General features: G+C 37.4%; 1 protein-coding gene and 1 pseudogene across 1 annotated transcript; both read left to right on the top strand.

Annotated features, from left to right (window-relative positions):
• Positions 1-1,804: 1,804 nt before the first annotated feature.
• On the top strand, positions 1,805-7,636 carry LOC122032062 (annotated as a pseudogene).
• Positions 7,637-8,161: 525 nt separating this feature from the next.
• On the top strand, positions 8,162-9,956 carry LOC122032754 (pentatricopeptide repeat-containing protein At1g09900-like). Its single transcript, XM_042592068.1, has 2 exons — positions 8,162-9,590; positions 9,782-9,956. Exons 1-2 carry the CDS (start codon positions 8,382-8,384, stop codon positions 9,818-9,820), a joined length of 1,248 nt encoding a protein of 415 aa, XP_042448002.1. The 5' UTR covers positions 8,162-8,381; the 3' UTR covers positions 9,821-9,956.
• Positions 9,957-12,235: the final 2,279 nt, after the last annotated feature.

Below are 12,235 nucleotides of genomic sequence, written 5' to 3'. Positions count from 1 at the left end.
ATTGGGGTTCATAGTCCAATGGAAATATAATCATTGAAATCGTACAAGATTGGTGGAATCAACAAGATCTTATGTTATAAACGATTCTCGGACAAATCGATGGCGGAACCATGGACAGCGTACTTGTCGACGAACCATGGACAACATTAGTAGAGGAGGCGACGCCAACGACTGGATGCACAAACTTAGGTTTCGCTTGTTTCTCGCAGTTGGGATGGGCTCCAAAAGTTGGCGAAGGCTGTTCTCCAATTGCTCGTGATGGGAAGGCGTCGACCGACGATTGGTAGGGGCGACGATAGGGATGCGCGAGTGTGGGAGAATGGAAAGCGTGCGGGTGAGAGAGCAGCAAAAGGGTCGACACATTGTTAAAAAAAATATTACCACAATGAAGCATCGACATAATGTGTTAAAATTTAAAAAAGATTCCTAGAATTTTAATTAAAACTTTAATTAACCAATCAATTCCTAATTTAAATAAAATAATTTAAATAGATTTTAAACTAAATTAAATTATTCTATTAAAATATATAAAAATTTATTTTAAAATTTAAAAATTATAAATATATTCTATTTATTTATTATATATATTATTGATTAATATCATTAATATTATTATTATTAATTTGATTTAATTTATTTAAAGATAAATTTAATCAAATATAAAATTGATTTAGTATTCATTGATGAATTTTATTCTCCTATTAAATATTATATTAAATTTTTAAAATTTTTAGTAGGATCATTTTGTGATCTGATTTTGACTCTAAATATTTGATCTAGCCAAAATGGCAAGAAAGAAATGTTTTTTAATATCACATACCCAAGATATTTATAGAAACTTTTTTTTGTACGTAGTGTGAAACTAAAGAAAATTATAATAGTATATATTTTTTATATATAACTCTGGAACATTAGTTACAGAGCGATAAATTACTTGTACTTTCGAATTTATCTTGTTGGTTGATAAAAAATTTCATGGAACCGACGCAACCATCTCTATTTATTTATTTTATTTATTTTTTTAACTAAAGGATGAGCGACACCTTAGACTATAGTGTAACGATAAAATATTTCCATAATTAACTACAGTTAGTGCACTGTGAAATTAATTTTTCCTAATGGAAAGATAAATGTTAGAATGCTGGTTGCAGACTCATTGAAGAAAGAGAATTCAACATCATTCAAATTGATAAGTGCATAAGCAATCGATAAGTCAATGAGATGGTTGTGGTTGCAGAAAAGTTTCATTACTCATTGAAAGAGAGTTCAACAGAATTTAAATTGATAAGTACACGCAGATCCGTAAATCCATGAAATACTACCCTCCTCATTAACAACTATGCAAGGCGCCCCATGACAAAGAATCAAACAATATCAGCCGTCAAATTTGCTTAACGTCTCTCACGTCTAGAATATGGTCGATTAATATACAACGCAATTGAAACGGATCAGTTGGTCAGGTCCGACTCAGATTCAATCAGTGACTTCAGGTTAACCATCTAGACGGAGACCAATTGGACCGTACCTACCAGCTCAAGCCCATCATTTAAAAAAAAATATTTTAAGTTTTAAAAGAAATTATATAAAAATATCTTTTCCGAATATTTGTAAATAATCTGCAATATCTGACTGGAGCAATTAAAAATTTAAAAAATTCACCATGATTGCCACGAGACTCCGACAATTATGGCTCGAGTATTTATGAAAACGTAAGCACCGAAACGTTTCGCCGCTTCCCATTTTCCTACCACTTGAGGCTGCAGCAAGAGGCGACGAAGGAGGAGGAGGAGGAGGAGGAGGGAGGGAGGGAGCGAGAGAGCAAGAAATCGCCTTCTTTTTGCTTCTCGAATCCACCTCGTTGCCCTAAAATTTTGCTTCCTCTGCGTTTATTTTGCTTTCCGAGTAGATCTGATCGCCCCTGCCAACTGACAATTGTCCTCCCTGCCTTCTCAATTCGATGCTTGATGAGGCTCTCGGTCAAGAACCTCGTGTCCTTCTTCGCCGTGGTTTTCTCGGGGTTTCTCGCCTCCGGCGTGCTGACGCCGTCGGTGCTTGATTCGCCGGTGGAGGGCGAACCATGGCTGGCCGATGCTGCAGCAGCTGTTTCTTGTTCTCCCTCCTCTTCTTATCCACATCGGTTTTCTCTTTCATCTGCGCCTGTTATCCAGGTCTCTGATGCAGAGAACGAGAGTGGACTCCGCTCGTTGTCCAACGATCTAGTACCCTTCCGGAAGGCTCTAACAAGTCCCGGAAAGAGATCGATCTTGAGTTTGGATGAAAAGTAAGTATGGGGATTTTGGTTTCGTGTGAATAGGAGAACATATCTGCATTTATGCGTGTTCTTGTATGTTTGATTTTTTCTTTCGATTTCTTTAAATTAAGCAAAGATCCGACTTATTATTGTTCAAGTGTGTTCTGACTTTCTCTTTAAAATTAAGCATCAGTTTCGAAGTAATGGAGACCAAGCTTCTTTAACACTGACGAAACTGTGGGCCTTAAGCTTTTGCGTTTAATCATATTAACTTGTCTAAGCATCTAAACTTGCCGCGCTTCAATAATTGGGCATTTGCTAATACGTTTGGGCTGACGAGACATTCTTGTGGAGTTGTTATTCCTTTCAAGATGTACCAGAAATTTACCTGAACTATTTTTTTTTTTTTTTGTTGTTGTGTGGTGTTGTTTCATTTGATATAATAAGTTTCTACTATTCTGCACATTATGGCTTAAACCAATTAAAGTATTTATTGATTTATTGTTACTTATAGTTATGTACTGCTATTTCATGAGTTTTTTCTATATGATGCAGGAAACATGATAAATTCATCCTCGCGTTGCCAAATGGTACTATCTATTTCATGAATAGATCCAAGAAACCTCAGTGGAAGCTTTTGACTGATGGGCCGCTTTCATATTCATGGCATTCTCCTTCAATTGTTGATCCTGAATATGTTGTGTCATCTGATGGCGATGGGGAACTCTACGAATACCGCAAGGATTCTGGGAAAAGGGTATGATCATCCTTTTGATAAATATATTTTACAATCGCAATATCCTCCGCGTGAGATGGTAAGACAGATCACTGGCCTATAAAGGTTCAGGAAAAATCATTGAAACTTTGTGCCCCCTATAAGCCACAGATCATTTCTGATTAACATAAGAAGAGTAGACTAGTGTAGATGTTCTCTGTCAAGTCTCCATATATATTGTAAAGAACCCCTCCATAAGCCACAAATCATTCCCATTAAGATTGGCAGCTCAGTGTAGAATACACTATGTGAAGCCTAAATTTTAAAGATTCCTAGTTTTTTTATTTTGTCCTATGTGATTGGCAAATTCAACTGAATTATGTTATGCTTTCTTTCTTTTCATATAGAAGCATAGCTGGTCCATTGAGGAATATGTCCGGCGAGCGCCTATTGTTGAAGGATCAATCATCACTACTGGAACAAAGACATCAACTTTCTATGTGGTTGATACAGAAAGTGGGGAGTTAATTTATAATGACACGGAGCATTTAAATTTGGCAAATGTTGGAGTGTGTTCTGCTAGAGAGCAGTCCATTGCATCCAAATTAGAATCTGGCAATGCTACTTACATAACCGTTATAAGAACAGATTATTTTCTCAATAGTTATGAGATAAACGATCATTTGTGGAACGTTATGATTTCTCGTATAAGTGCTTATAATGTTGGGACTAGATTTCCACCCACTGTGGATGATGGGATGGAACTACCTTCCGTGATTGAAAGAAATATTCCTGTCTACATTCAGGTTGAAGCTGATCAATCACCTGAGCCAAAGCCTAACTTACTTGCCTCATCTAAACCAATTTCTGGAATGTGGTCTAGGCAGCATGTTGTGCAATCGTCTGAACGTGAAACAATTGATAATTGTTCATCAGGAATTCTTACTGCTTCGAATTTAGTCCCTTTCCAGTTATCTGGAAAACCTGATGTTTTGTATACCTCTTTGGATGGAACACAAGGCTTACCTCTTTGGCTTTTGATATTTTGTGCTGCTCTATTGATATTTTTCTGTTTTTGGTTGAGAAAATGGTTGAATAATAAAGAATATGATGATTCAATACAAAAACAATCTGTGCTTCGCAAGAGAAAAAAGCTTCAGAAAACTGGAAATTTAAAAAGTTATACCAGCAGTGATATTGATGATCAAAATATTGTATCAAATGGAGAAAATACTGAAACTGTTGGACAGAGTCAAATTCAAGACAATAGGAGTGACTTACTCATACACCTCACAAAGCCTTATGATAGTATTGATGGGTATTATGTTGGAACTGGAAGCCTCTTTGTTACACATACTAAAATTGGCCAAGGGAGCAATGATACAATTGTCTTTGAAGAATTTTTTCACAGACAACCAATTGTAGTTGCAGTGAAACGGTTTCTTCTTGTGCATGATGATAAGGCTTTAACAAAGTTTCAGACTCTTTTTGCATCTGATCAGCATCCAAATATTGTTCAGTGCTACGCAGTGGAAAGAGATGAGTGTTTTGTCTATATCTCATTGGAGCGCTGTCCTTGCAGCCTAAGTGATCTAATACAATGGTGCTCAAAGTCTTCATCGGATTCTGTATATGGGGAAAATCGAACTTCAAACACTCTCATTGAGGGCAAAGTTCAAGACTTGATCGAGAAAGGAAATTTCTTTGTGGAGTGCCAATGGGCTTCCTTCCTCTCAGCTCTTGAAACTTATGAGGTTGGAGTTTGTTGCTGTCCCCCATTTTCTTTCTTGTTCTTAAACATGCTTTCACTTTAACTGTGCATCCTGATTTATTGCAACAAAAATATATAAATATTTTTTTCCTTAATTCGATCATAGATAGCTAGAGAACCATGAAGAGTTGTGGATTAGCACTTACTAGGACATTCTGGACATGAACAAAAGTTCAAACATAATCTAACATGCAGCTGAGTTTTGCCTCATTTGATTGAATCAGGCTCTTTAGTTGTTCATAGTGAAGAACCTTTTAGCACCTTTATATCTTCTATTATGAAAGAAAAATCTAGGCTGGTCAGAACGTGGTGCTGCAGCAAGGAAGCATGCAAATGAATTTTGACAGATGTTCAAAGGTGGTATTCCTTCATAAACAACTGCAACAGCCAAAAATACATCAAAACTAGCTGCATCAATAAATTCCAGCAGCAAACTATCAGAAAAATCTCTATTGCTACAAATTGTATTACTTGGACCAGCTTAATATAATCTGGTTCAAGTCCAGGCCACACCTACCATCCAACACAGTATTTGAATTCATCAGTCTAACACTTTAGATCCTCATTGTCAAAGTAACACTTTAACAACTTTGTCAAATGATTTTGATGTATTATATGCATCGTGGGAGACCTTTTTCACATGCGTAACTTAGGATGGTTATTGCTATTTACATAGGTTCCCTTGGCTCTTTTTATTCAAATTCTGATATTAGACATTTCAAAATTTGTAAGCCATTTATTTATTTATTTATTGTCATTTTGTAATCTGTGTGCTCCTTTTTTGTAATACAGAGATGTAATTTCTGGTCTTGCACATCTTCATGAACTTGGAATCATACATCGGGATCTAAAACCTCAAAATGTCTTAATAAGCAATCTTCATGGGTATTTGAAAGCCAAACTGTCTTATATGGGCAATGGCAAACGCCTGCTTGAAAACATGACTTGTTTGAGTCGGAATGCCACCGGTGAGTGCAGAATGTAATTCAATATAGATTCTCTTTAATTTGTATAATGTTTCGAGTGGACTAAGAACAAGTTTGTATTGGCGTATCCAGGGTCTGGTAGTTCAGGCGGGCAAGCTCCAGAGCAACTACTTCATGGATATCAGACACGAGCTATGGATTTGTTCAATTTGGGTTGTATTCTGTTCTTTTGCATCACCAAAGGCAAACTTCCATTTGACAATAACGTTCAAAGGGATTTATTTTTAAGCAATATGAATAATCGCATGGACCTCCGTGTGGTTGATCATATACCAGAGGCTGAACATCTACTTAGTCAATTGATACATCCTGAGCCGCAGATGAGGTAGGCTGACATTCTTTGACGCTTTAATTTTCATTATAATCATTTTCTCCCATTTTCATTGCTTTGTTATTGCATCTATTTAATATTAATTTTCACTATAGTCATTTCTCCATTTTCATTGCTTTGTATAATAGCATCATTTGATATGAACAGGCTAGATGCAGTAAAAGTATGGCACCATCCACTTTTCTGGAGTCCTGAGACGCGACTTTCATTCCTACGAGATTTGAGTGATAGAATTGAATCGAAGAAGAGAAACAATGAAGCAGATCTTCTTGAAGCACTAAAAAATACTGCATCAGCTGCATTTGGTGGGCAATGGAAAGAAAAATTGGACGCTGCATTAATAACAGACATGGTTCGTTATCGAAAATATCAATTTGATTGCATGCGAGATCTTCTACGAGTAATAAGAAACAAGTTGATCCATTATAAGGATCTACCCGAACCTCTCCAGGTTTGTTACTTCCAACTCCTTCCAACTTTAAAATCAATTTGGCATATGTCATAAAAACGTAGTTTGTCAGAGTACGAGTTTTGAGAAAACTTGTCATGCTTTCATGTTTAGTGGGTCATTCTAGGTCGAAGTCTTTTTGATTTGTCTCTTTTTGGTTAAAAAATATTGTCATTGATTGAACCAAGAATATAATATTATATTTGTACTTTAAGAATGACGTCTTTAATCCATTCATATCATAATTGCTCTTATCATATTAAAATTAATATTTATTAAAAAAAATAACAATGACCATTTGCTTATCATGCTCTCCGAGTTTTTCAGATTTTTAATTAATGAACCCCCTTTGTACACACACATTGGCTTATATATATATAAAATAAAATAAAAACAACTTATATTGGCATTGTTTTTAAATATAGACTTAATTAGCAAAATCATGGTTCACACTACTTAGTTTCTCCTCTCTTGAACTTTAAGCCTTGATTGTCGGTATATGGTCATTGATTCAGTGACAAACCTAAGCATTATGCTTAGCAGAACTTTGTTGATCTGCACAATTTTATTCTTCTTTTGTGCAGAGTGGTTCTCAAATTCATAATGTTTGTCGTCATTTTTACTCGCACAAATGTAGTTAACATTGGCTGTGTGTGTTTCGCTAAACTTTAGAAAACAGTATTGAATGTGATACCTTTTTAAAATTATTATTCTGGATCATTTTTTTTATAGCTCAAATGAATCCTTTAAATAATTCTCATTACTTCCAGGAAATTCTCGGACCTGTTCCTGAAGGATTTGATTCGTACTTTGCAAGTCGATTCCCCAAACTTCTTATAGAAGTCTACAAGGTGGCTTTCCAGTACTGCAAGGAAGAGGACTTCTTCCAAGAAATTTATAGAAATAGTATTCCTTAGCTTTACGGAGTTACCTATATATTAGTCCTTTGAGAAACCTGATTATCACTGTAGAATATTAGTGTAAATGTTAAAATATGTTGTAAAACTAATGTAATTAGGCCCTGTATTGTACTTGCGTTCCAAGAAAGACTAACCCTTGTAAATTATCTACACAAGTATACGTACGTATTCATCATATTCCAAAGGCCAATGATACTTAATATGATTTCATGTTCGTTTGGGTACTTCAACAATGAGTGGTAATTGATGGGTATTTTTATTTTTTTTTGTTGCATATTGTTCTAACTACTAAGCGAGTGCAGAGTAAAAGATTTTCACGAAAAACCTTTGTCATTAAGAGTGAAATATCATGAAAGAGAACTAGCTATACAGTCATTAAAATTCTATTCTGGTACTTGAATCTATATTATTTTTATCACCATTCTATCCTGATCCTTAAATTATAATTGATATTATTTCTCATGATATTTTCCTTCTCTTCGTATTCTCTCATCACATTCTTTTTTTATTTTCTTTCATCATATTTTCTTTCTCTTTATTTTTTTCATCGTACTTTTTCTCTCAATATATTTTTTTTATCATATTTAAATTTATTTCGATAGAAAATATTTAACTAATTAAATATTAATTTTAAAAATGATATTCATGTATTTCTTATTTAAAATATTATGATAAAAATTCAAAATCCTTCCAATAAATTATTTTTTCGATAAAACATTAATAGATCTGCCCTATTCGCCGAATTCTACGACTTGGGACCGGGCCGGTCATCCAGTGACTTCCCTGATAAACTAAACCCTTCGACCCAGCCAGGGTTTTGGATTCGGCTTCTGTGGCGCTGCAGCCGCCAGCGCTCACCGCCGCGGCAGTCGCCTCCGCCGCCTCCTTCATCGTCTTGGTTCGCTGCGCTCCATGGATTGCTTACCATCCCTTCTGAAGCCCTCGTCTTCCACTCTTGCATGCCCTCGCTCACTCAGCAATCTCTCTCACCCTTTGCCCTGTCCATCTTTCGCCGGCTTCCCGGCCACATCCGCGGCCTTTGCTCCAGAGAACACTCGACGAATGATCTCCCGCGAAGATTCGCCGAGCTCGTGAAGCGTTTCTCCGACCGCCCTCCATGTTCCTCTCCTCCCCCTGTTCCAGAGGTTGGCGCCAGACCTCCTTGGCCCCATCCGTTCGAGTACGCCTCACTGATTGAGGCATTCCGCCGCGCCGGCCAGGCCGAGGAGGCCCTCCGCCTCCTCCACGAGATGAAGAGCTTCTCTTGCCGCCCCGACGTCGTCTGCTATACCTCTGTCATTGACATCTTGGCGAGCTCCGGTCGCGCCGAGGAGGCCTTGACCGTGTTCGAGGAAATGCTCACGTACGGCATTTCCCCTGATGCCGCAGCCTTCACTGTGCTGGTCAAGCTATACTCTTGCTGCCTGGGGCAGTTCGACGCAGCCTACGAGGTCGTTCGTTGGATGGTGAAGTGCGGCTGCGCACCAGACGTGGTCACGTACTCGACCCTCATCGCCGGGCTATGCTGGGCAGGGAGAGTCGAGGAGGCGTTGGGCATCCTCGACCAGATGCTGGAGGAAGAATGCCTCCCGAACGCCTATACTTTCACGCCCATCGTCCAAGCTTATTGCTCCAGCGGGAGGATCGACAAGGCAAAGGGGCTAATGAACACCATGGAGATCATTGGGTGCCCGCCCAACACTGTCACCTACAACGTTTTGGTGGAAGCCCTTTGCAAGATCGGAGCCTTCGACGAGGTCGAAACGCTCCTGAAAGATGCGACCTTGAAGGCTTGGCAACCAGACACGATCACATACAGCATCTATATGGATAATCTCTGCAAATTGGGGCTAGCAGACAAGTCCTTCGATCTGTTTGAAGTAATGCTCGAAAGAGGATTGCAGCCGAATGCCGTGACTTTGAATATTCTTCTCGATTGCCTTTGCCGTGCTTCAAGGGCCTGGGAGGCTAAACGCTTGTTGGAGCGGAGCGCCGACGTAAAATGGATTGCTAGTGTTGTTAACTACAACACTGTGATGAGCAGGCTCTCCGATGGGGGGAGATGGCCTGCTGTCTTGAAGTTGTTTGTCGATATGTTTAAGAAAGGCATCGCAGCTAACTCTTGGACATTCAGCATCGTTGTTCACAGCCTTTCTAAAGCAGGAATGGTAAGTTTAGCAAAGTTGGTCTTTGACAGCAATGGCTTTGTTCCTAATGTGATGAGTTATACTACTCTTATCCATTATTCCTATATAGCAGGCAAAGAACATGATGTCCACCATTTGTTCCAGAAAATGGCCATGGAGAACATTGCTCCAAATTGGATCACTTATAGTGTAATGATTACATGTCTTTGCAGAGACAAAAGATATTTGGAGGCCGTTGGCTGCTTCTATAGGTCCTTCAAAGATGGATATTCGCCAAAACTAGTTGCTCATTTGCTGTATCAGCTAGTCAGAGGTGGAAAACTGAAGGAAGTGGCATGTCTCTTGGATTGGATATTGAGACAGGGTTTCACTATAGATGTGTGTATATTCCATAGTTTGATCAAGGCATTTTGTAGGACTGGCTACTGTAGAAGTTCACGAATATATGAAATTTGTCGCATGCTCGACAAAATGCTCCAAATTGGGTAAAAACTCTCTCTGTATTTGTTCTGTTCATGATTCATTGATGCAGCAAAGTTACATGCTCCAGCTGATATTATTTGCTAGTTGAAATTTGCATCCGGTGCTTTCTAATCTCCTGTGGTTTCAATCTCAATGGCTCAAACGTAACAGGATAAAAGGAAAAGATTGATGGCTATGAGACATTATGTTGCAAAACAGAAACTAGAAACGCATAGCAGTACTCAGCAGAGTGAATGCATGAATATAGTATACCTTCAGGTTAAACACCTTTTTCTGCTATACTTCTATTAATGCATATTTACTCCATTCATGATATCAGAAACTAGCTCATTAGTATGATTTATTGGCATCATTGCACTAACAAATATTTCAAAAGTTTGCATATATAAAGTTCTTCATCACAGAGCACAAAAAAAAAAATACTCAAGGAACCAGAATATAGAAAGAACAAACTCCATCATCTTCAGTGAATCAATTGCTTATCCTACAAGCAAGCAATCTTTTCAAGTTCATTGGATGGTTCAAACTATACAGTTTCCTGTTTAGAAACCATCTGAATTTCCCCCAAACTACTAAATGATAGGGAACTAAGATATGGACCTATCTGTACAAGATAAAGAAACAAAGATTTCTAAATAAATGAGCTACTCAATACATGGAATTTACGGAACTTTTTACCTACTTTAGACGGCCATGATTCCTTTTCTTCCAATATTCAGAAGTTGTTTGAGAGTCAATCATGGCACTAGCAGCATAAGGAAAATGCTTGATGCATTCTAATTTGAAATAATGACCTCTCATTCCATGTATCCACCGCAGAGTTTTTGGAAGAACCTGTGGAATCTGTTCCTTGAGAATGCCATCAAGCCTCTTTCCAGCGACAAAGGTGCTTAAAATAACCAAGTCAACTTTAGTAGCAGTATCAATGGCCTCTTGTTCTTTTGCAGAACACACTTGATAATTTGCCAAAAAGAAACCTATACTATAATTAAATGGGATAATAAACAAAAAATATCCTAAAAACACAAGAAATTAGAAGAATATTTATGTATATCACATATCAAGTACATAATTGGGTGGCAATGGCATGAAGGTTATTCCAAGTGAAACTGTAGTCTGCAAAATCAGTAATGCTATCATTTTAAATAAATTAAGCTTAGCTGTCACCAGATAAAAGAACACCTTATCTTGAACTAAGAGCAGAATAACAAGGCAATTGATTCTAAAAATAATGTTAACAACGATCATTCAGCCATCAAAATTTGGCACGCATTCACAGGTCATATAGAGTAATATCATATGTTAAAGATCTAAAAATTGGCTACCAATTAATGTAACATATATGGTGAGTGAAAACCTACCTACGCATATCTTGTTAAGAAGGGTAAATCTCGGATGAAATGGTTAGAAAGCACAGAATACACACTAAAAGGATGTATTAAGATAACATTTGTTGGTTCTTCTACGATACCTGCACTCCCCGCGTCAGCATCTTATGCTCTAGACTGTATGTCACTTCATTCTTTCCTTCGTATTTGGGGTAAGTAATCCATACCACCTGAGAACCAACATTTCTCAAAAGAAATGCCGACTCCATTAACAGCAATGGCCCGCCTACATCCAAGGTGGAGCAACAGCCAATTCAAGAACAAGAACATTTTTTTTCATCTTAGAAGGGGAGTCACAAGTTTCATCTCAATTCATACATTTGGAATAGAGTAGAAGTTAAAAAGCTACTGTATTGTTGGCTTGTTGAAAAACTACAAAGATAGAACTAGTATTATGCAAAAATAATTAATGAACTATGAATTTCAGAGTGGCAATCAATATCAGAGCTATAACCAACATTGTAGCATCAACTTTTTTGTTCTCATTCCAAGGACATTGGCATATCATTGCAAGAATATTGGATATTTAAAGCTTTCTAAAACCAACATTGTAGCATCATTTACTTAACAAATCTTATCATATCACTTTCAAATGATCTCGTAATCGAGCTCTTGATATTACTTAAAGTCACTTAAATTTATCATACAATGCCACCACAACTGTATCAACAACACACAAACTACAAATTCTTCACAGCCATTGAAATATGGTTTGGAGAAGAACAAAGCACTTATACTAAGACCGTAAAAGAACTAAAATCAATCCTTTTCTCATCGTTAATTTATCAAGAAAAT

This window comes from Zingiber officinale, chromosome 11A (assembly GCF_018446385.1).
Source record: "Zingiber officinale cultivar Zhangliang chromosome 11A, Zo_v1.1, whole genome shotgun sequence".
NCBI classification, from domain to species: domain Eukaryota; kingdom Viridiplantae; phylum Streptophyta; class Magnoliopsida; order Zingiberales; family Zingiberaceae; genus Zingiber; species Zingiber officinale.
Note: the sequence above shows the minus strand (reverse complement) of the source record. Positions and strands in the feature narration are given on the sequence as shown.

Bases quoted from the DNA above. Each gene is read 5' to 3' on its own strand.
- LOC122032754 (XM_042592068.1), top strand. From the start codon at position 8,382: ATGCCCTCGCTCACTCAGCAATCTCTCTCACCCTTTGCCCTGTCCATC. The intron at 9,591-9,781 runs GTAAGTTTAGCA...ATGTCTTTGCAG, and splicing joins GCCTTTCTAAAGCAGGAATG to AGACAAAAGATATTTGGAGG.